At 42.5% G+C, this 25,947-nt stretch overlaps 1 protein-coding gene across 3 annotated transcripts in view; it reads right to left on the reverse strand.

Moving 5' to 3' along the window:
• The window catches only part of MINDY2 (MINDY lysine 48 deubiquitinase 2), a 278,383-nt gene that overhangs the window by 144,074 nt on the left and 108,362 nt on the right, over positions 1–25,947 (reverse strand). For all 3 annotated transcript variants that reach the window (XM_030188817.1, XM_030188811.1, XM_030188807.1), the window contains exons 4-5: positions 25,692–25,850; positions 20,705–20,807 (exon numbers count right to left, since the gene is read on the reverse strand). In XM_030188817.1, the coding sequence (XP_030044677.1) occupies positions 20,705–20,807; positions 25,692–25,850 (262 nt within the window). The remainder of the gene's footprint in view (positions 1–20,704; positions 20,808–25,691; positions 25,851–25,947) is intronic.

The raw sequence follows: 25,947 nt of genomic DNA on the forward strand, positions 1-25,947 counted from the left end.
AATATTTCTGACTTAAATAAAACTGTTTTGAATTTTAAAAAACAGCTAAACAGTATATTGAAGCAACATTTTTAACCAAATAAAGATATCTAAGGATAATTATCAAGTTTTGTGGAACTCTAAAAACAGTACTGCATTAGAACTGCTCTTAGCTGCACTCCAAGGTGTGCTTAAGGTCAATTACTCACCGTTTTCTTTCAATTACCTGAACTGCTCAGCTGCCCTCCTCTTTCCCTCTCCATTGCCTGCAGTAATTCCAAGTCTGCAACTTGAATAAAGAGAATTATCTGGATTTGTAACCATGAGAGCTACACTGTGGCCTGTCATCCGCTCTTAACTCTCCTTTCACAGCTGTACAACTGGCTATGGAAGAACGGCAGCTTGAAAGAGGAACCCAAGGAGTGCTTAAGGTCAATTACGCCTCTGACATATACCTGTCCTGCTCAGCTCTGTACTTGTAAGCATAATTCAAACAGCAAACAATGAAAACTGACAATTCTATAACATGAGAGATACACTGTGGCCTCTCGCACACTCTAAACTCTACTGCTGCACGACTGACCATGGAAGAATGGCAGCTTGAAAGAGGAACCCTACCTAATAACAGCGAGTCACAGCATCATTTTGGAGTCTGCCACAATGGCATATCCACACCTACCCACCTCATGAGCTCCTGAGACACCATGACCTCTCCTCACCATCGGTGTCTTCTACCCTCAGGGAGGACTCCGTTCTAAAGTCTTCAACAGTGCACATTTAGGACTGATAAAGAGCACTAAACCAGACTGACTTAAATTAGCTTCAAAAGTTATCACCATGAAGTAGCTCACATGGATTAGCTTCAAAAGCTATCACCATGAAGTGGCTTATATGGATTTAGCCCTTTTGAGCACGTTGGGCGGCAACCAACCAGATAACTTAGTGCCATAGTACCTAATCCTATCCCTGAATCTATAATGTGTCTAGAAAACACTGTACTAAGAAACACCCTAACTGTAATGTCAGATACCCGCTAGACATACCATCAGAACACTACCATGGTTTCAGACCAGAACCAAATGGCTAACATTCAACGGCCTAAAAAAACTTGTTACCTTTTGAAATTACCCAAACAAATCTCCCCTTTGGAGCAAGTCTCAACTACTCTATCCTCACCATTTATATCAACGCCTCACATACCATGTAAAATGAGTTTATTCACATACCATGTAAAATGAGTTTATCTTGTTGGGCAGACTGGATGGACTGTACAGGTCTTTATCTGCAGTCATTTACTATGTTACTATGTTAACAAGGTTCTCTTACTTAGGGATCTGCTAGAATCTTCAGATCTGGGCTGTTTACCTCAGAAACATGGCTCTTAGAAGTCGACAGTCCGATATTGACTGACATCCAGTATTCTTCACTCTCCAAGACAGGGTAAAAAAAGGTGGCGGACTTGCTCTTATATTTAAGAGCTTTTTTCCCACCAGTCTTTAGTTAGTTCTGGGGTTTATGCTATGCAAATTTTGCAATGATTCAAAAGAAGCTAATGAAATTGCTCTACTCTTCATTTACCGTTCTCGAGGAGCTTGGTCCAAGGCAGAATGTCAACTTGTAGAGATTACTTTCTCTGCCATGTCCCAATTTTCTAGGATTATCTTCTTGGGAGACTTAAACCTATACTTGGAAAATGATGCGGACACCAATGCCCAGAACTTCAAATCATTCCTGAAGGACTGTGAACTAACTACATTCTGAGGATGCAACTCATGAAAAAGGCCATATGTTAGGTTTCGTGACTTCCTATGCTAATAGCTTGATCAGTTCATTGAAATGGAAATCAGTACACCATGGTCTGACCACTTCCAGCTGGATTACACAATTGATACACAATTGATATCTGTATGTCAAGCTTAACCAGGCACAAGTCCTCCAAACTCATCTCCACCAGAGGTAAAATCAACAAGGTCACTTTATGGTCTGAGCTAACAGATCCTCTCACTACCTAATCTCCTACACATGGTTCAATCAAATCCTGCTGGGATACCAAGGTGAAAGCCATACTAGACAAAATTGCTCCATTTATCACTAAAAATGTCAAGACATCCAGAAATTCTACATGGTTTACAGAGGAACTATCCATCCTAAAAAGGGAATGTCAACACCTTGAAAAGCAAAGGAGAAAGAACAAAAATACTACTGATAAATCCAAATGGAAGTCAGCCTTCCGACGCTACAAAAAGAAGGTTGCCGATTCAAAACGTCAGTACTATAGCAGCATAATAGGTCAAGATGATCTTGACAACAAAAAAAACATTTCTCCTTAGTTAAAAAAAACTAGCTTCTACTAATGATGATGAACATTCACAGAAAACATGTCCCACTGCCCGAGACCTAGATGATCATTTTGCCAATAAGATCCTCCAAATTAGGTCTGAACTATCTAAAGCTAGTCCAACAAAGGAAAATAGTCCAACCCGTAGATCAGCCTCAATTGCCGAAGATCCTACAATCCAAGGACTCAAAACTGACCAAACTGGGAATCTTTTCGACCACAAACAGTTGAGGATTTAAGATCACTGCTGTTGAAATACTCTCAAGCCAACTGCTCCCTGGATCAATACCCGCAATACCTACTCAAATCCATCCCTACGGACGCAGTAAACTGGTTACTCGATGATATCAATGAGCTGTTAAAAACTGGCTCTCTTCCTCCTGATATGGGCAAAATTGTTCTCACTCCATTGATGAAGGGATCTGGGCTAGACGTCTCTTCTAACTGTGGGGTCCCGCAGGGTTCTCCCCTTTCACCTATCCTGTTTAATCTCTATGTCATCCCTTAATGAACTACTATTATCCTATGCGGATGACATCCTGCTTGTCTTACCAGTGACAGCATCAAACGAAGATACAACTCAGTCTGTAGCGAATGGCAAGACTGCTGTTAAGCACCTGGGCTCTGACCAATAAACTGAATGCACAAAAAACCAATCTCCTGTGGTTCCGAAATCAGAGAGTTGAGGTCCCATCATCAATATCTTTGTCTAATGGTCAAAGCTTTACAGGCGAGTCTGAAACCAGAGTACTAGGGTCTTGCTTGATTCTTCACTCACCTTCTCTTCTCATATTAACCAGCTATAGAAAAACACACTATTCAAAATGAGACAGCTATGTCTAGTCAGATTATTCTTCAACCAAAAAGTCTTCGCACTACTAGTCCAAACGTTAGTCCTAGCTCACTTGGATTACTGTAACGTTCTATTTCTTGGTATTAAGTGTCAATATCTGAAAAAACTGCAAATTGTACAAAATACAGCTGCTAGACTAATATACAGGTTGAATAGGTATACTAGTGTTTCAGCTCATCTTAACAAACTGCACTGGCTTCCCATAGCAGAAAGACTCAAGGTTCAAGCTGCTTGTTTAGTTTTTCAACTCTTACAGGGTCTCACCTCTAAACTGCTAAGACCACTTCACTACATTTGGTCCAGTCTAACTGACTGAAAGAACAACTGATGTTAGTGTTACCGTTTCAAAAGACAATTCGAAATCAGAATATTTTCAGCTCTCTGTACTTTGGAGATAAAATATGGAACTCTCTACCTATTGCCATCAGAAAAGAAAAAAGCTACCTTAGCTTCAGGAAGAGGCTAAAAACCTCTCTCTTCCCAAAGACTACTTCATAACAATCCATTATCCTCTCCTATAATGTTTTGGTCTCATGCATTACACCAATGGTCTCTAATGTTTCTCAAACCTCACACTAACACTATTTGCTTTTGTCTCACTTAGAATGTAAACTGCACTGAACCCTGGAAAGGGGATATTAGTGGTATAGAATTAGATTTGATTTATTTTATCTTCAACTGGATCATCCTGTTCAGCAGGGAGAAAAATCAGACTCGTCCAAGTTCTCCAGTCTAGAAGGACGGCCAGACTCACCTAAGCCTGCCAAAATGGAAGGGGGAGGGGAATGGGGTCCTAAGGACCCTTCCTCGGATAACGAAGTTAACCTCCTGTCTTTAGCCACAGGATCCTCAAGCAGCAAGAGAAAGCCCAAATCTCCCTGACACAGAGAAGCCTCTCTGCCATCTAGCAAAGGCTCTAGAGGAGGAGGAGGAGGACAGGGAGACACCAGAGAGCCTTTTTTAATTAAATAAGCCTGATGCATTAACAGAATAAACTCTACAGAAAAATCAGAGACCGAAGGAGCAGCAGGAGCAACTTTAGACAGCACTTCAGGAAGTGCTCCTGAGGTGCCAGGGACCGAGGCAGCTGAACCAGAGAGGCAGGAAGTATCTACAGTAGAAAATGGCACTGGCTCCACAACCGCCATCGACACGCGCTGCCGAAACAGACACGCAGAAAAATCCCCCACAGACTCCCGGGACCCTTCTGAGTCAGCGACGACCTCAGTGCACCTGGCTAAACAAACACCCGCTGCGGAACGGCAAGAGCTGCAGTGGGAGCACTGCTTAACACCTTCCGCTGCCATAACGCCGTCAGCCCCCCCCCCCCCCCCCCCCCGCGGAGCCTAAGTGAAGTGGCGCCAAACAGATAAGTACTCAACGAAGCAGAAAATGTTTCAAGTGGCAGCTGTGGCTCTCCACAGGAATTTAACAGTACTCCAGCTCCCTACAGCCTGGCAGCTATTCAGAAAATCTGACAAGCCCGTCTGTCTTTTTCTTTTCTTTTTTGCAGCTCAGGGAGCTAAGAGAGCAGAGGAGACGGGGTAGGACAGGGACCTGTCAAACAAGTATGTCCCTAAGGTGGGCACTGTTCAGCTACACGCCCCCAAGCTCAACTGGCAGACTAGCCCAGGAGCCTCCTCAAGAAGAATCCAGGAGCTGGGAGAAATCCGTCCATAACCTGCTGGCGATAGAGATATACTGAGGTGATAGGGAGCTGGGCGTCCAGGGTCACTTACAATCTCTTCAGCGTTCTCTATCGCCACCTGCTGGTAGGCGGATACAACCCACCAGTTCCTGGATTCATCTGCTGCTGAGGATAAGGAAATTGCCTTTTGCTTCCCCCCTCCCACCTCAGAGGATAAGGTCTACCAAACATGACAATAAAAATGATCAGGATTTCGCAGTAGGGATAGGCACTCATTTATGCAAGTGCTTCAAACTCAAATCAAACACATCTAATTAATTAATTGTTTTGGATTTAAACTAGACACAATTTCTTTTGCATATGCTCAGTAACTTGTGTTTGTTTTATGTTTCTTGTAAACCACAGTGAACAGTTCTTGATTACTTTTGCGGTATATCAGACTTTTTAAATAAATATAGACTTGTTTAAACTAAACTAATATATTTTCATAACAAAACATAAGCACTCAATGATAGTAGTGAAACAAAACAAAAAAATTAAAACCACATAACATTTATCAATTGGTCACAAAATTTCAATTTTAAATCTTGGAGTAAATTGAATAACCATCTGAAACATTTGGCTATTAACTGCAACCAACTGTTCATCTCGGTCTCACCTGGTTTCTATAGCACAAACTGTAGTCCTTCTAGAGCAGAATATCACATCTTAGTTTCATATGGTTTCCTCTCCATACCACCATCTGCTCATCACACACACAGTGAAATCCTTTGGTTATAAAAATAAAACTGCACCATCAAACCTTAATCTCAACTAATGACATTATTGCTGTCTTTTGTATTTACTCTCATATTTACTCTGAAATCATCAAGAAACTATGCATGTTTTTTCTATTAAGAGAACTGAGGCTGGGTGGAGCAATTTTATTACAAATTTCAAAGTGAAATAAAATATTTCCATCATACAGAAAAAATAGAAATATTCAAAGTTTTCTCTCAGCAAGCAGAATTGAGCCAGACATACCAGAGGGTGATGCAACTGCATATTGGATGGAATAGCTCTCCCAGAGCTTAGAACTTAATGTAAGGTTCTAATCATGAATGGCCATTCCTGAGCACAACAGGCTTCTCAAGATCTTCCGATTTTTTTTTCCACTCATTTGAACAGAGGCTAAACAAAACTCTCCTGATCATTTTTCTACATAACTACCTTATTTTTTTCCAATATTGTTTTTAATCATTTTTTTTTTCTTTTGTCATGTCACCCAAGTCAGGGTTCAGACCCTGCCTGAAGTGTGGCAGAAAGAAACCAACATACATTATATAAGTACATAAGTACATAAGTAATGCCATACTGGGAAAAGACCAAGGGTCCATCGAGCCCAGCATCCTGTCCACGACAGCGGCCAATCCAGGCCAAGGGCACCTGGCAAGCTTCCCAAACGTACAAACATTCTATACATGTTATTCCTGGAATTTTGGATTTTTCCAAGTCCGTTTAGTAGCGGTTTATGGACTTGTCCTTTAGGAAACCGTCCAACCCCTTTTTAAACTCTGCTAAGCTAACCGCCTTCACCACTTTCTCTGGCAACGAATTCCAGAGTTTAATTACACGTTGGGTGAAGAAAAATTTTCTCCGATTTGTTTTAAATTTACTACACTGTAGTTTCATCGCATGCCCCCTAGTCCTAGTATTTTTGGAAAGCGTGAACAGAAGCTTCACATCCACCTGTTCCACTCCACTCATTATTTTATATACCTCTATCATGTCTCCCCTCAGCCGTCTCTTCTCCAAGCTGTATAGCCCTAGCCTCCTTAGTCTTTCTTCATAGGGAAGTCGTCCCATCCCCGCTATCATTTTAGTCGCCCTTCGCTGCACCTTTTCCAATTCTACTATATCTTTCTTGAGATGCGGCGACCAGAATTGAACACAATACTCAAGGTGCGGTCGCACCATGGAGCGATACAACGGCATTATAACATCCTCACACCTGTTTTCCATACCTTTCCTAATAATACCCAACATTCTATTCGCTTTCTTAGCCGCAGCAGCACACTGAGCAGAAGGTTTCAGTGTGTTATCGACGACGACACCCAGATCCCTTTCTTGGTCCGTAACTCCTAACGTGGAACCTTGCATGACGTAGCTATAATTCGGGTTCTTTTTTCCCACATGCATCACCTTGCACTTGCTCACATTAAACATCATCTGCCATTTAGCCGCCCAGTCTCCCAGTCTCGTAATGTCCTCTTGTAATTTTTCACAATCCTGTCATGATTTAACAACTTTGAATAACTTTGTGTCATCAGCAAATTTAATTACCTCGCTAGTTACTCCCATCTCTAAATCATTTATAAATATATTAAAAAGCAGTGGTCCTAGCACGGACCCCTGAGGAACCCCACTAACTACCCTTCTCCATTGTGAATACTGCCCATTTAACCCCACTCTCTGTTTCCTATCCTTCAACCAGTTTTTAATCCACAATAGGACATTTCCTCCTATCCCATGACCCTCCAATTTCCTCTGTAGCCTTTCATGAGGTACCTTGTCAAACGCCTTTTGAAAATCCAGATACACAATATCAACCGACTCCCCTTTGTCCACATGTTTGTTCACTCCTTCAAAGAATTGAAGTAAATTGGTCAGGCAAGATTTCCCCACACAAAAGCCATGCTGACTTGGTCTCAGTAATCCATGTCCTCGGATGTGCTCTGTAATTTTGTTTTTAATAATAGCCTCTACCATTTTCCCAGGCACCGACGTCAGACTCACCGGTCTATAATTTCCCGGATCTCCCCTGGAGCCTTTTTTAAAAATGGGCGTTACATTGGCCACCCTCCAATCTTCCGGTACCACGCTCGATTTTAAGGATAAGTTGCATATCACTAGCAGTAGCTCCGCAAGCTCGTTTTTCAGTTCTATCAGTACTCTAGGATGAATACCATCCGGTCCAGGAGATTTGCTACTCTTCAGTTTGCCGAACTGCCCCATTACGTCCTCCAGGTTTACCGTGAAGTCAGTAAGTTTCTCCGACTCGTCCGCTTGAAATACCATTTCCGACACCGGTAACCCACCCAAATCTTCCTCGGTGAAGACCGAAGCAAAGTTAAATCTGCTTACATGCAGACCACAACCAGAATGACTGTAAGAACTGTTTTTAATCATTTTTTTTCTTTTGTCATGTCACCCAGTCAGGGTTCAGACCCTGCCTGAAGTGTGGCAGAAAGAAACCAACATACATTCCAGAAGCTAAATCTGCTTACATGCAGACCACAACCAGAATGACTGCAAGAACTGTTTTCACATATCTTGAACCTGAAAAGGATCAGCAGTTTTCACAACCACTGCAAAGCTGGAAAGAGCTGCATCACGTTCCAAAGGATCAAAAGAAGGCCTTCTCTGGGCAGAACTCTGTTGGCTCTGCACATACAAGTCACGAATCTTTCATGGAACCACCCTCACAGTTCTGTGGCTTTAAAAATCCAGTCACCCAAGAGTCCAACTGCACCTGAATGGAACTCACCTTGAGCTACTAGGAAAGGCATGAGCTAAAATCCAACAGAACTGCCAGATAACACCTGGTGCATGCTTTCTTGGAGGTTTCCAGGCCCACAGCACAGCCACCTTCTAAGCGCTCACAGAGGACTGTTGGAAAGGCATCATCCTTGACTCCTTTCAATGTGTCTGAAAAATGAAGGTGTATCTGTGTTCTAACTCCTCAGCAAATATTCTCTGCATCCAAGTGCCAACACAACTAGATTATACTTCTGTGCAACTGTTCCAGACTACACAGATGTCAAAGACAACACAGACGTTTAGTGCAGAGGGTACTATCCCAGGGCAGACATCACCTTCTTTTCTGATCGCTCCAGGACCAGTGACAATAGTGGATGAATCTTCACTGTCTGTTTCACTAACTCTTCCAGAACAGTCACTATCCTTCTGAAGATGTTTAATGAATTTGTAAAAGGATATTGCAAGGACTTACAAATGCATGGTGCCAACAACCTACTGGCATAACTTTGGTGCACAGGAACATATATTCTTCCCAGGACTCTACAGTATTCTTACTATTTTGGAGTCAGAGCTAGAGCCAGCACATCCATTAACATCCTCTTCTCCATGAACCAATCAGTCCCAAACCAACCTAGTTCTTGGATCTGTATTTTATTCCTCTATTGAACAGACGAATATTCCATGGGAATCTCTTCCGATCCCTCTCCTCCCCCAGCAAGAAAACAAACCCTCCACATGAGGACTCCTCTTGCCTAAAGCCATCCAGTAAATAGCAAGACAGGTAATTTTCCACTGAAGCACCAGCAGAGGTTTTCAGCTTTCTAAAGTACATTGAAGACCCAAAGGCTAGTGTCAGGATGGCTGGACATACGCTGGAAAATTAATATAGAGTAATATTAAACCAGCTTCTGACCTCTGAGAACTCCCCCCTCCCTCAGGAATCACTGATGATGGCAAAATGGACCAAATGGTGCTCAGAGGCCTGCTAGCCCTGCTTTCTTAATTGCTCCTGATTAACATACCTTTTGTCTTATCTGGGAGCAGGGCTTGAGAACAAAGGAAGCCAGACATAGAGGCTCCATCACTAGGGACTTCAAAGAGGTACAACCTGTGAAAATGCTCACCTTTCCTGACTTCAGAAAGTAATCTGGAGTTTGGTAAAGGAAATAACTGGGAAGGAGAGAAGTTATTTGATCTCTTTCTGCTCCTGTTCCCGCTCTGTTCTTATGAGGTATAAAGCACAGGCACTTCTCTGTCTCTCCCCCTGCACCTACCCATCTCCAGCCACCAGAGCTCCGCCCTCCCCCTTTCTTCCCCAAAGCCTTCTCTCCCAGAGCCCATGGCTTAGCTCTCTCTTCCTTTCTCTCTGCACATATATACCTCTTTCAGCACAACCCCAAGGCTTCTCTCTTCCTCTGAACAAACCCCTATCCTTTCTCTCTCTCTCTAAACACAAACCCAGAGACAGCCTTGTATCATATACCTATACTAAGTGCTGTGAGCCTATACATATATGCAAATATAATATACTTTATATATCCAAACTCGTGTGGATTATGTATTCTTTGGGAACCTACTGCCTCTACGAACTCACTGCCTCTGTGAACTGGACCCTGGGACCTTTCCTAGACAACGATTGCTGACATTTGGGGGCTCATCTCGGTTTCGCAAGAGGATCTCCAGCTGGGTAAGTAAGAAATTTTTTTTTTGCTCTCTGCATGTTTGCATATGTACTTCTAGCCTTGTTAGGGGGGATTTAAAGTTGAATTAATTTAATGCTGTGTTTGGGGCTGCTCAGAAAAGACTGATAGATCTTCCAACTTTATTGGAAGGGGTACCAAGTGGAACAGTCCCACATTTTTAAACACTACATATCTGTCTTTGGTAATCACTTAATTTCTGTCACTTTATACTATTTCTCTATATTCGGCCAGTCTCTGTCTTGGTGAAAGTCAGCTCAGACTGACAGGAACGGACAGTTGGAATATCTAATCTTTTAACACCTATCTTGCTTAATCTATATTCATTCTGAACTGTCTCTCCAGTCCCTTTTCTTTATAAAAGAGGGCTTTTCCAACTCCAAGAGCCACACAGAGCTAGTTCCATATATCTATCTATCTATCTATCTATCTATCTATAAAGAAGCTAGCCAGGCCCCGGTACCAATAAAAGTATTTTCAGCAGCCTCAACCATGAACGCTTTTGATCTTAAAGAACTAAAGATAATGGTACAGACATATTGTAACTAAAAGGGAGGCCCATATGAAGGGGAATTCCCAGAGGATTCCTGGTATAACATCCAAAACAAATGATACACCATTCCCAAGAGTTCAAAAAGAAAACAAATAAACGGAAATGCCTTTTTATACAAGGCCTGTGTAGGGGACTCATTACTTTGAAACAGCAAAATGCAGAGCTGACCACTCAGTGCACTCAGTTAACCAGGGACCTCGAAGAAGCACAAGTTTGCATCTCTGTGCAAAGGGCCCAAGTTGTGCAAGCTACAAACTCCTTCTTACATGTAAATGAGCAACTGGACGAGTCTAAAACAGAATTAAAACATTTAAAAAGTAAATGTACCTCAAAGGACCAGATTAACTCTGTGCACTGGCAGGCCCCAAGTATTTCTCCCTCAGCACCTCCGGCTTATGAAACACCCTACAAGCCAGGTTTTCAATTCATAGAACCACAAAAGCACACAGAAGTGTGTGTAGTGGATTTGAGAAGTGGGGCAAATCTAAGACTGAAAACACTGACTTAAACACTCAAACATGAGGAAACCCCAGGCTCAAGCACTAACCTGAGGGACAGGGAGAATTCTGCAGACACAGAAACTGAGTCCAGTACAGACCCCAGAACACCAGTAAACCTGGTACTGTATGACTCATTAAAGGATAGTGACATTGAAAGGATAACACAGAAGGTCGGCCCTATGCCTTTTAATATGAATGAATGGAAAAGGTACAGCGAAGGGCGACGAAAATGATAGTGGGGATGGGACGACTTTCCTATGAAGAGAGGCTGAGAAGGCTAGGGCTTTTCAGCTTGGAGAAGAGACGGCTGAGGGGAGATATGATAGAAGTGTATAAAATAATGAGTGGAATGGATCGGGTGGATGTGAAGCGACTGTTCACGCTATCCAAAAATACTAGGACTAGAGGGCATGAGTTGAAGCTACAGTGTGGTAAATTTAAAACGAATCGGAGAAAATTTTTCTTCACCCAACGTGTAATTAGACTCTGGAATTCGTTGCCGGAGAACGTGGTACGGGCGGTTAGCTTGACGGAGTTTAAAAAGGGGTTAGATAGATTCCTAAAGGACAAGTCCATAGACCGCTATTAAATGGACTTGGAAAAATTCCGCATTTTTAGGTATAACTTGTCTGGAATGTTTTTACGTTTGGGGAGCGTGCCAGGTGCCCTTGACCTGGATTGGCCACTGTCGGTGACAGGATGCTGGGCTAGATGGACCTTTGGTCTTTCCCAGTATGGCACTACTTATGTACTTATGTACTTATGTGCAAATGGGCCACTGATATTCTGATTCACTGGGGCCTAGGAAAGTATAAGAGGAAAACGTCTGACTTTGACAGACTTATGCACATGACTAAACGTCAGCCGGCGTGGCTAAACAGTAAGATAAAGGAAATCATTAGAGCCAAAAAACAATCCTTCAGAAAGTGGAGAAGAGAACCAACTGAAAGTAACAGGATAGATCATAAGGAATGCCAAGCCAAATGCAAAGCGGAGATAAGGAGGGCAAAAAAGGACTTTGAGAAGAAATTAGCGTTGGAAGCAAAAATACATAGTAAAAACTTTTTTAGATACATTAAAAGCAGGAAACCGGCCAAAGAGTCGGTTGGGCCGCTGGACGAAAATGGTGTTAAAGGGGCGATCAAGGAGGACAAAGCCATAGCGGAGAAATTAAATGAATTCTTTGCTTCGGTCTTCACCGAGGAGGATTTGGGGGGGACACCGGTGCCGGAAAGAATATTTGAAGCGGGGGAGTCGGAGAAACTAAACAAATTCTCTGTAACCTTGGAGGATGTAATGGGTCAGTTCAGCAAGCTGAAGAGTAGTAAATCACCGGGACCTGATGGTATTCATCCCAGAGTATTAATAGAACTAAAAAATGAACTTGCGGAGCTACTGTTAGAAATATGCAATCTGTCCCTAAAATCGAGTGTAATACCGGAAGACTGGAGGGTAGCCAATGTTACTCCGATTTTTAAGAAAGGTTCCAGAGGAGATCCGGGAAATTATAGACCGGTGAGTCTGACGTCGGTGCCGGGCAAGATGGTGGAGGCTATTATTAAGAATAAAATTGCAGAGCATATACAAAAACATGGACTGATGAGACAAAGTCAGCACGGATTTAGTGAAGGGAAGTCTTGCCTCACCAATCTAATGCATTTTTTTGAGGGGGTAAGCAAACATGTGGACAATGGGGAGCCGGTTGATATTGTATATCTGGATTTTCAGAAGGCGTTTGACAAAGTGCCGCACGAAAGACTCCTGAAGAAATTGCAGAGTCATGGAATCGGAGGTAGGGTATTATTATGGATTAAGAACTGGTTGAAAGATAGGAAGCAGAGAGTAGGATTGCGTGGCCAGTATTCTCAGTGGAGGAGGGTAGTTAGTGGGGTCCCGCAGGGGTCTGTGCTGGGTCCGTTGCTTTTTAATGTATTTATAAATGACCTAGAGATGGGAATAACTAGTGAGGTAATTAAATTCGCCGATGACACAAAATTATTCAGGGTCGTCAAGTCGCAGGAGGAATGTGAACGATTACAGGAGGACCTTGCGAGACTGGGAGAATGGGCGTGCAAGTGGCAGATGAAGTTCAATGTTGACAAGTGCAAAGTGATGCATGTGGGTAAGAGGAACCCGAATTATAGCTACGTCTTGCAAGGTTCCGCGTTAGGAGTTACGGATCAAGAAAGGGATCTGGGTGTCGTCGTCGATGATACGCTGAAACCTTCTGCTCAGTGTGCTGCTGCGGCTAGGAAAGCGAATAGAATGTTGGGTGTTATTAAGAAGGGTATGGAGTCCAGGTGTGCGGATGTTATAATGCCGTTGTATCGCTCCATGGTGCGACCGCACCTGGAGTATTGTGTTCAGTACTGGTCTCCGTATCTCAAAAAAGATATAGTAGAATTGGAAAAGGTACAGCGAAGGGCGACGAAAATGATAGTGGGGATGGGACGACTTTCCTATGAAGAGAGGCTGAGAAGGCTAGGGCTTTTCAGCTTGGAGAAGAGACGGCTGAGGGGAGATATGATAGAAGTGTATAAAATAATGAGTGGAATGGATCGGGTGGATGTGAAGCGACTGTTCACGCTATCCAAAAATACTAGGACTAGAGGGCATGAGTTGAAGCTACAGTGTGGTAAATTTAAAACGAATCGGAGAAAATTTTTCTTCACCCAACGTGTAATTAGACTCTGGAATTCATTGCCGGAGAACGTGGTACGGGCGGTTAGCTTGACGGAGTTTAAAAAGGGGTTAGATAGATTCCTAAAGGACAAGTCCATAGACCGCTATTAAATGGACTGGAAAAATTCCTCATTTTTAGGTATAACTTGTCTGGAATGTTTTTACGTTTGGGGAGCGTGCCAGGTGCCCTTGACCTGGATTGGCCACTGTCGGTGACAGGATGCTGGGCTAGATGGACCTTTGGTCTTTCCCAGTATGGCACTACTTATGTACTTATGTACTTATGTACTTATGTACTTATGTGCAAATGGGCCACTGATATTCTGATTCACTGGGGCCTAGGAAAGTATAAGAGGAAAACGTCTGACTTTGACAGACTTATGCACATGGCTTTAGGACCCCACTATTTTAAAATAGGATCTCTCACCCACCCATACCAGTTGGTGAAAAAGGGTCTTGTGCAATTATTTTGCTGTACTCAAATGCAAGCATTTAGAATACTTGCACCCCTGCCAAATGACACACGAACAATTTGCGCACAGATTGTGGGTACTGGAAGCAGCCTTTCGAGACCAGGAGGGGTGGCCCAAAATATAAGATTATGGTCAGAAACATCATAAAGAATTTTTGTTGGAAATCCTATCTCCTGAAATTACTAAACATCTCCGATTGCTTGCCGAGAACCCCAAAGAAACTCCTTTTGACACGCTAATGCTCAGGATTGGATCTGTGTGGAAAACTCAGCCATCCCAGGTAATTACTGTGTCAGAAGCGAAACAATGGCAAGCAGAAGGGCCATCCCACAACAATAGGTCAGGAAACACAGGACAGGCCCCATGGAGAGGGCAGAGGTAATTTTAGAAATTCCTCAGGCTACATCCCGTTTCATGAACTCAAAGCACAGAGAGACCAGTTAGCACAGCAACAAATTAAGTGGGAGCAAGACAAATATACCATTCAGCTAGAACTGGACAGAATAAAAAGTGAATTGATAGCGGCCCAGGATAATCAAGAAAAAAAGGATTAGGGATGTCCTGATCTCCAGTGTCCAAATATCAAACAATCCCAAGTTTTTTGTGCCCAGCCTGACTCCTTTCAAGTACCTGAGAACGCACTTCCAGCACCTCAGGAGAGGGGAAAGGAGACAGATTCAGAATATAAATTAAAGTTTGTGGCACCCTTGATTTTGGACACTTGTGGACGCCCCAATGTGAACAGCAGGATAGGGGGTCAGGATAAATTAGCGTTGATTGACACAGGGGCTGGAATCAGTTTTACAAGCAGGGTTTCTTCCACTTCAGACCAGGAAAATGTGCAAACATATAAAATCCAAGGGGTCAATGACACAGTTACCAATTGTGTGGCTATCTCAGTTAATTGGGGTATCCCGGTGCAGATGCAGAGGGAACATGATAATGAAATTTTGGAAACCAATGCTGCCACTATAGTAAGCACAGAAAAGGAGATAACTGGCATTGATGTCCTCAACCAGTTAAATTTGGTAGTGGATATGGCTAATCTTACATTGTGGCAATGTATTGGATCTCCAAAAATGTCTACAATTTTGGTGCACGAAGCAATTCCCATGCATTTGGCCACGCAATGCACAAAAGCTGACCAACAGTATGATCTGAGTGTAATTTCCACAGAGGTTACAGACATCCCTGCTGGGCACAAGATAAACTAGAATGTGGCAGAATGTCCACAGAAATTCTGTTAGAAGGAGAGGATCCTCCGCCACAAAAGCAATATCCAGTACCTCATCAGGCAATAGAACCCGTAGCTAAGATTATACAGGTACTTGAGGAGAGGGGCATAATTAGACCAATCTCTTCTACATGCAACTCACCAGCATGGCCAATAGTTAAACCAGGAGGCTCCTTTAGACTGACCATAGATTTCCGCGCCCTAAATCAAGTATCAAAATCTGTGGTACTGGTGGTAGCCTCATACCCGGAAATGATATCGAAATTAAACCCCAACTGTAAATTTATTTCTGTCCTAGACATTTCAAATGTGTTTTGGAGCCTGCCCTTGGCCCCAGAATGCCAGTACAAAACAGCATTTCAGTGGCTAAATAAACAGTACGCATGGACTGTGTTACCCCAGGGTTATAAGGATTCTCCATCCATTTTCCACAAATACATGCAGGAAGCCCTAGTTCAGGTGTCTTGGAGTGACAATATAATCCAATATGTTGATGACATTCTAATTCAATCTGAAACTGAATCTGACCACTGGGCCCATGTAAGAGAGATTTTAACAGCTCTTTTGGAAGCTGGACTTAAAGTAAATCCGGCCAAAGCTCAGCTGTGTAAACCACAGGTTTCCTTTCTAGGAGTCACTATTGGCCAGGAAGGTAAATCCATAGATTCTCAGAGAATAGATCTCATACAGAAATTACCTCTTCCTACAGACCAGAAATCCCCCCAAATCATTTCTAGGGCTTACAGGGTTCTGCCGTGATTGCTGTGAGCCTATACATATATGCAAATATAATATACTTTATATATCCAAACTCATGTGGATTGTGTATTCTTTGGGAACCTACTGCCGCTACGAACTCACTGCCTCTGTGAACTGGACCCCGAGACCTTCCCTAGACAACGATTGCTGACAGCTAGAGTCACAGTTACTATAACTTCCTACATGATCAGCAATTCCATATGTGTAAAAATCCACTTACTGTTAAGATTGTTTCTAGATGGACATGAAACAAGGGTTAAACTTTCAACAAGCACCAGGTCTTACAGACTCCGTTGTAGTTGAGACAGCTATGATGAAAGTCAAAAAGGGCAAGAAGTTTTTCATTGGGCTGCGTGTAGATGACAAACACAGGGGGTACATGCCGGACACAAGTAAAGGCATCCACTACTATCTGACCTGTTCTGCTACTTTGTCACTGCACTAGGCTTTATTTACTACTTTGGATCCCAGGTTTTATAAATACACACCTGGGAGCCAAAGTAGAAAATAAAGCATTCAACCTTACATAGTCTGCTTTTTTTTCTTGCTTTCCATATTGGATCCTGTAAACTATTTGCCTTGCTGTTTCCTTGCATCATCTACCTTCCAGCAGTTCCACTGGCAAGAACCCTGCTATCAGAGAAGTGCTTGCCCTGTCCTGCCGGTGATGTCATTGGGCTATGTTAAGGGGACCCATGCCAGAGGCACTGCGTGCCAACTTAGTTGTGTTGACAAAGGAGTGTGACTAAAGAACTCCCTAGGGCAGTGATTCTCAACCCAGTCCTAAAGGCACACCTAGCCAATCAGGCTTTCAGGATGTCTACAATGAGTATGCATGAGATAGATTTGTATATTCATTGTGGATATTCTCAAAACCTGACTGGCTAGGTATGCCTCAAGGATTGGTTGAGAACCACTGCCTTTGGGCATTCCTTTGGACAGATTTGGATGGCCAGTAAATATTTTTAATTGTACTGGACATACAGGTAACATCTTTTAAGGAGAGCTTTCCCATTTTATATGGTCGAAGATGGTATGGTGATCTGCCAGCAAGGACTTATTTTATAAAGAATCTGAACGCACAAAATAGAATGTTTTAAAATATTGATACCATGTCATTTCCAAAAATTTATCAGGATTCAGGTGATGGTTTTGAAGATTCCACTAGGAAAGTCACCTAATGGAGGAGTGGCCTAGTGGTTAGGGTGGTGGACTTTGGTCCTGGGGACCTGAGGAACTGAGTTCAATTCCCGGCACGGGCAAGTCACTTAACCTTCCATTGCCTGCCGCATTGAGCCTGCCATGAGTGGGAAGCGCGGGGTACAAATGTAACAAAAATAAAAATAAAATAAATATACCTCAACTGGCTTCTAGCTGCTTCTTCAGAAAACCTTACTCTAGTGCTCAGGAATAAGATGGTACATATGTTCCAGTCTGGGCTTCATTATCAACTTTGAGAAATATATCTTGCTCCCTACAAATAGCATTTCATTTATAGGTGCTATTCTGGACACTTTTTTGCCAAAGTGTGGATTACTGTCCTTGAATTCATATAACTGCAACATACAAATATAGCTGATGATGATAGCCAGACCTTAGTTAAAGATGATGACTCGACTGAAAATGAGATGGAGGGAACATGTTTCAAACACCATCCTCTTTTCCTCAGTTCCCTTCAGTCCAAGGCCAAGGCCAATTTCGCAGCAGGTGTTTTTTTCCCCCTCCACTAGAATACTGACCTATTCTAACAACAGATGCATCCAACGTTGGATGGGGACCTCATGTCCATGCTTACCAGACTCAAGGAACATGGTCTAAGTCTGAGAAGCTTCTCCATATCAATCATATGGAGTTACAAGCTACCTACTATGAACGTCAAAAGTCTTTGTTCATCTGGTCCAGGAGATGTCATTTTAATTCAGGCAGACAACTAAGTGACTATGTTTTATGCCAGCAAATAAAAAGGAACAGGATCATTCTGTCTCTGCCAACAAGTAGCAAAGTTCTGGGACTTTATCCTAGCCAATCACTTCCAAATATAAACTACTTATATTCCTGGAATTCAGAACCACCTAGCTGACAAGCTCAGCAGAGTTCAGCAGCCTCAGGAGTGGTCCCTGGATACAGCTACCTTGCAGCCCATCTTTCAGTACTGGAAGACCCCTTTGGTTGATCTCTTTGCCAGCAGAAAAATATGAAACTACTTCCCTATCATTGGATACAATTTATAAAGAGGCAACCTGGTCCTTACTTCAAGCCTTTATCTCACACTACTGCTTAGAGCAAGCCACAAGAAAGGGCAGTGTCTTTGGTCAAGCTTTGCTGGCTAAGTTCTCTATGTGATAGGGCAACTCTTGCACCATTTTTTCAATGTGGGCTGTCCTAAATATGAGACAATACATAAAGACTTGAGCAGCCCTAAACTTGGGAGTCACCCACCTGTGTGCCCGACTCAATCCTGCTTGTTGACAGGAAAAAAACCCCATTGCTCACCTATAACAAGTGTTTTACATAGACCACGGGGTTTATCAGGCACACAATACCTCCCTACTTCTCTCAGAGCTGCATTTAGAACTTGAGGAGACTGCTGCATGCTGGAAAGACCATGCATATTTGGAACTTTAGACTAAGTTCTGAGCTCTGGGAGAGCAATTTTATCCTAGTAATGTTCAATGACATCATCACGTGTGTACGCGATCAATCCTGCTGTCTACAGAAAACAGATGCTAGAAGTGAGCAAAATTGCTAAAAATGTTATCAGAGCTCACTATAAAACTATGACCCATAACTGCTGGATTAGGAATAAAATTTTACTTCCTACTAATCCCTGAGGTTGTTGACAAACTTGCGTTTTGCTTGAAGGATTTATGCTGACCACAGAAAAACTATTTCTGGTGTATTAAAAATCAGTTTTACAGTATTGTGCAATTATTATAGCTATTAGTTCATCATTCTAGTCAGATGCAGAATTCAGACATTATTCTTTCCCTGTAAACTGCCGCTGTTTAGAATTCAAACAGTCAGGCCAAGCTCTCTGATCATTCATGTTTGTTTTTTTCATTCCCAGATCTACTTATTCATTTACGTTTTACGGAAGGATATGGGCTGGTCCTCCGCCTAAACTTGCTGAACTAACATGATTAGGTATATTTTCTGAAGAGATTTAATCAGATTTTCATTTGAATGACTTTTAGACCAAGAAAAACCACCAAGGTTGCTCATGGGATTCTGAACCTCAAATCTATCAAGTATTGCACTGGCTCTATAAAAATGTATCTGGTAGCTTGATAATACAAAAGCTCTTTAAAACTACACTGATCAAGGATCTTTCCACAACTATTTTTAGATAAAATGTTACATCAATATTTCATTTGTAAGTCTTTATGTGATACTTTGCAATTTTTTAGTCTGCTGTAAAAAGGAGCAGCCAAAGCTATCAGTAACATGATGCTCAATTTTATTACAGGAGCAAAGCAGAAGATTTAGGGATATGGGTTACTAGTTTGTTTTATTTCATTTGTGCACCTCTTTCTGTCTCAGATGGCAGTATATCAAATTTAATAAACCTTACTTTATCTCTTTAAAATTTAGTCTTTTCACCATTTCTGTACCCAACTGGCTCAAACCGAAAACAGCTAGGCGCAGATTACAAGAGCATCTCTGGGGCTTCAAAAACAAATGTATGTCATCTCTGGATAATTCTTATGTTGGTAGAATAAAAAGTGTGAGCAGAAGTGGCCAGGCACCCAGGAGATATCAAGGAAATCTCTGTGGATATGACCCAACTCGGCTGGGTTTTGGCAAAAATGCTTTTATCAGGGGACCCACAACTTCCTAAGATATGATTTAAAAACAGACTTCATAGCAGTGCATTATATTCCACCCTCAAGACACAGTAAAAGTAGTCTGGAGGCTGACTGCCAGTAAGTCAAGCACTGCCAGCATCACAAAAGAAGTACTTTTATTGTGTATTGAAGGTGGAATATAAACACAGTGCTATAAAATCTATGTTTAAATCATTCCTTAGGAAGTCATGGGACCTCTGATGCAGGCATTTTTGCTGAAACCTGGCAATGCTGGGTCATATCCACAATAAAGACTTCCTTGGTGATATTTCCTATTTGTCCTTATTTCCTCCTTGCCACCTTCGCTGATTTGATGCTGTAAATATCTTGTGTATATCCTGTGAAAGTCTCTTCCTATTTGTTCTCTTTAGAATAACAATCCCAAAACAAATCAATTTTTGAAGAAAAATATGGCTACTATAATTCTATCCCTACATTTTTTGTTTCAGAGTCTTTCTGATATATTTTCCTTTAAATGAGCACTCTATCAATGCCTTTCACTAAGCTAATTCGAAATGGAAAGCCTAAAAGCAAAATAAATTAAAAAAAAACCAAAAATGCAGCATATCTGACTAATGACTTTACAGCTGGAAAACTAAGATTGAAGAAGCACTCACCCACCTTCACTAACCAGCTCACTGTTGTCCGACTGTTTACAAGAGATAATCTTTTCCACCAGCTGGTTATAGCTGCAGTTACCAACTGCTGTAACAATATCAGCAATCTGGGGAGAAGGAATGCAAGGTATCTGTTAAAAGTACAAAGTCATAACTTGCCTACTAGAATGGTTACATAGACCTTTGAGGTTAATCGCTTTATGCTCACAGCAGAAAAGAAAATGGGCAAATCACTGTCATTTCAAGGCTGGTGCTTAAACTCCACTGTAGCTGGAATTTCTTCATCATGTTCCAACACCATTTACTCAGAAACACAGTTATTTCTTTTGTTTTAATTATATTTTATTTTAAGATCGACAGCATCGTGAGGCCAGAACATTTCCCTCCCTGAAGCTTGTTAAGGAGGCACAGTGGCAACATAGCCCTTCTCATCAACCACTTACCATCACCCTTTCTAAATAAAAGAAAGATGTGGGAAGGAAAAATGGAATGAATTTGTAGGAGGGACAAATGAAGGCTGAGCGGGCAATGATGAAAGATGAAGGAAAAGAAGGTAGGAACAGAGGGAAGCGAGCTATGAAGAACAGTACAGCCAGCTATTTTGTCCCTTCAGACCATCATGGGCAACAGAAGTATAGCCATCAGTTTGCCACCTATCTTCCAAATGTTTTGAACATTGGTTATAAGTCACACATTCATCTAAAACAGCTATGCCTCAATTCTTCCACAAAGCTATATATGTAGAATACATTTTAGAAAAACGATGGGTGGAATACAAAGATTAAAAATGTAATAGTAATATTCAACAGTACATGTCTCCCACAAAGTCTCATAATAAAAACACTCATTACATATTAGCAGAAGACTGGAATAAAGATATTAAGATTTCAAGGAAGGCAACTATAGAAAAATCTAGGCAACTACAGAAAAACAATAAAACCAAAACTTTTCTACAAGGTATGTTGTGCATGCAACATGTACTATGAAATTAAAAAAACAAAAAAACAAAACATTGCTTATACTTGTGATTGGTCTAAGTCTATGTTTGTCAGTCTGCAATACTGAGGCAGCCAAAGAAACCCAGACCCAAAGGACATCTATGGCTGGGGCAGCAAGCTATGCAGAGCCTCCCAGACCCTCCTAGCCAATAAAATGAAGGATTCAGTACCCATGTATAAACAGCCCTTCCTTTGCTGCCACTGCATGCTGTCTGCCTGTGCGCACCATCACTCGTTTGACTTGTGGTGATCATTTAGCTATGAAGAACCTGGTAATATTTATGGGCCTTTTTAAAATGTATTCAAAATACGATTGCATTGAATATTCTGATCCAAATAGGACATTAACAAATTAATTTTCACAAGAAATCTAATTCTCATGAAATTTTGCAGGTACCTACTGCACCAAATCATGCGCTCCACTAAGGACTAGGTCTAGAATATTTCCTCATCCTGCAGTCCTTTACTAGCTGCACCATATAGCAGTCCTTGATTTCGTCAAGGAATTTTACCTCCCTAGCATACCCCAATATTGTATTTACCCAGTCAATACCAGGGTAAATAAAATCACTCATTATTATTGTGTTCCCCAGTTTGTAGGCCTCCCTAATTTCCGATAACATTTCTACATCCGTCTGTTCATAGTGGCCAGATGGATGGTAGCATCCTTTTCCCGTTTACACATGGAATTTCAAACCATAGGGACTCCAAGATGGGACTCCTGCAGAATTTTCAATCTATTTGATTCAAGGCCTTTCTTAACATACAATGCTACCCCCTCCACCAATTTGATTCACCCTATCACTATGATATAATTTGTACCCAGGTATGACAGCGTCCCACCAGTTATCCTCCTTCCACCAGGTCTCAGAGATGCCTATTATATCTAATTTTTCATTTAGTGCAATATATTCTAACTCTCCCATCTTATTTCTTAGGGTTCTGGCATTCGCATTATGACATTTCAAACTACGTTTCTTGTTCCTATTTACATCCTGCTCAGCAGTTGACAGTGTTAATTTGCAATCTTTTGTCTGATTTTTATTTAAAGATACATGGTCTACTACTGTCTCTTATTTCAACCTTGTTATCGGGATAACCTATCTTCCCTGTTTTGGTGATATCTTTGAAAGATGCCCTGTTACGAACCATGCGCTTCTGAACAACTGTTGGCCAACCCCCAGGTTCTAGTTTAAAAGCTGCTCTATCTCCTTTTAAAATATCGATGCCAGCAGCCTGGTCCCACCCTAATTAAGGTGGAGCCTACCCTTCCGGAATAGGCTCCCCCTTCCCCAGAATGTTACCCAGTCCCTTACAAATCTAAAGCCCTCCTCCCTGCACCATCGCCTCATCCACGCATTGAGACTCCGGACCTCTGCCCATCTCTTAGGCCCTGCGCATGGAATGGGGAGCACTTCAGAAAACGCTACCCTAGAGGTTATGGATTTGAGCTTTCTACCTAAGAGCCTAAATTTGGCTTCCAGAACCTCTCCCCCACATGTACCATGTCATTTGGTACCCACATGTACCATGCCATTGGTACCCACATGTACCAAGACAGCTGGCTCTTCCTCAGCACTATCTAAAATCCTAACTAGGTGACACGTGAGGTCCGCCACCTTCACACCAGGCAGGCAAGTGATCAGGCAATCCTCACGTCCACCAGCCACCAGCTATCTACATGCCTAATAATTGAATCACCAACTACAACTGCAGTCCTAACCATTCCATCCTGGTCAGAAGCTCCTGGAGATACATCCTTGGTGCGAGAGGATACTGCATCCATTGGTGAGCTGGTCCTGGCTACAGGATTACTTCCAGCTGCACCAGGGTGATGCTGTCCTTTTAGAAGACGTCCCTCCTCAAAAGCAGCACAGAGGCTGCCAGACTGGAGGTGGGACCTCTCTACAACGTCCCTGTAGGCCTTCTCTATGTACCTCGGAGTGTGTATGTTTGAGAGAGTGTGTGAGAGAGAGAGAGAGTGAATGTGCGACTGTGTGTGTGTGACAGAGAGAGAGTGAGACTGGGTGCGAGCGTGTCTATGAGAGAGAGAGTGAAACTGGGTGCGAGCATGTCTGTGAGAGAGAGAGTGTATGTGTGTGTGAGAATGAGAGTGTGTGCCAGGGGCCCCCCCCCTTCCCCCCCCCCCCCCCCCCAGTTCCAGGGTCGTTTCCTCCCTCCCTCCGAGTTTCAGGGTCCCTCCCCCTCCCTCCGAGTTTCAAGGTCCCTCCCTCCGAGTGTCAGGGTCCCCCCCCTCCCTCCGAGTTTCAGGGTCCCTCCCCCCGAGTTTCAGGGTCCCTCCCTCCCTAAGAGTTTCAAGCTCCCTCCCTCCCGAGGAGTCATTGTGGCTGCCCACACACCCTCCCAAGGGGCCCGGAGGGGCAAGCGGGCGTCGCCTGCTTTCCTCTTTCACACTGCTCCGACTCCTGAGGTGCGGTGCTCCGACTCTTGAGGTCCCCCCTCCCCCGCACCCAGTGCAGGAACGCGCAAGCGCACCGACGCACCGGCTCGGCACAGCAACACGCTCTCCGTGGCTCTGCCCCCTCCGCTGATGCCCAAGGAGGACTCCGACCTTTCTTTCCCTGCCATTGGTCAGGACGCTGTCGGCTACTCCGCCCCTCAACGCTTCTGTTTCTTTCAAGCTCCACCTCCTCCCCTGTGCCCTGCCCCTTTCGCCCCTCCTCCTCAGGCTCTGGCGTTCTACGTGACGTCAGCCTGATCTATGGAGCCTAGCAGACCAACTGTGAAGAAAGCCACGGACACAGGCAGCAAGATAGAACGCTGGAGATGAAAATTATTATATAGGATAGGCAGGTTTCTAATTTGTCATTTGCCTCAAAGCTCTTAGAAAAAAGTGTTGTGTCTCAGGTGACACATTTTTGGAGTTCAACTAAAACATTTCACCCTTTTCAGTTTGGCTTTTCATGAGGGCTTCAGTATCAAGACACTGTTAGTAAGACTGCTTGGCGACATTATAGTGAATAAAGATAAGAACAAAGATTTATGTTCTTATGTAATAATTATACAGCTGGATTTAACCGCAGCTTTTAATGTAGTTGACCACTCTCTATTGTTATTGAAACTAGAACAGAAAGGGATTTCAGGTGTGGTTTTGAACTGGATTAGGTCATATTTTTCTGGGAGAACATTTAGGATCGCATGCTCGGCCTTGGAGTACCACAGGGTTCTGATTTAGCCCCCACTTTATTTATTTTTTTAAGCACTGTTGGCACTATTAATGTATGACCTTGGTCTTCATGCTCATTTTTACACTGATGATATTCAGTTGGTTGTGGCTCATGATCGTTGGGATGAAGAATTGTGAAGACAGCTAGAAAGGAAGCTGGATAAGATTAAATACTGGTTGGCTAATCATCGTATGTTTTTGAATCCAGTCAAATGTAAGTTTTAGGGAAATCTTCCACTTCACCACCTCTGACATTTATTCTGAAAATTGCTAATATTTTCTGGCTGCGGTAAAAATGGCCTTAGGAAGCAGGAAAAACCTGCTAAGGGGATGCTAAGGCTACTTTCTACTATAGCTTAGTAAAAGGAGCCCAAATTGCTTTTCAAAAGGAGTTTAAATACAAGATGAAGAATTCATAATTTAAAAGAACTCAATTTGTATGCCATGACAGTAAACGCCAAATTTCTCCAACACCAGGCAAGAAAACAAACTGACCAGACTGACTGAGTCATTCTACAGCGCTTTAACTCTTTCTATCTAGGCAATAGGCACTTAATGACAAGGCAGAAACAGGTATTCAAGTAAATTAGTTTTGAAAATGTCCCTTTCACCAAAGTATCAGTCAACAAAGAACTACTAATACACATTTAAGTATACCAACCAGAATATACAATTTTAGTTTATATTAATGTATTATACTGGATATGTAGTAGTGAGAGTACATATGCATGTGGAGTAGGAAAAAGTTTTTAGAATACATATCTAGAATAAACTCCTGATGGCATCACGCAGACATATTTCCTTACCTGAGGGTCCACCAACCACCCATGGTACAATGGTATATCGAGGAGGTCAAACACTATACATTCAGGGGTATATTCAAATACTTGGACCCCTGTGAACTTCACATTCACATCCAAGCCTGTCTGTAGTTTATGCAGGATGGCCATTGCATCGCTCATATTCTGACAAAAGAAAGCAAATTTTGGACTAAGTAAACAGCAATACTAGGGAATGGGAATTCTTGCCAAAAGGTCTATCAACTTGTATTTGGCACAGTTC

The sequence above is a fragment of the Microcaecilia unicolor genome, chromosome 1 (assembly GCF_901765095.1).
Source record: "Microcaecilia unicolor chromosome 1, aMicUni1.1, whole genome shotgun sequence".
NCBI lineage: Eukaryota > Metazoa > Chordata > Amphibia > Gymnophiona > Siphonopidae > Microcaecilia > Microcaecilia unicolor.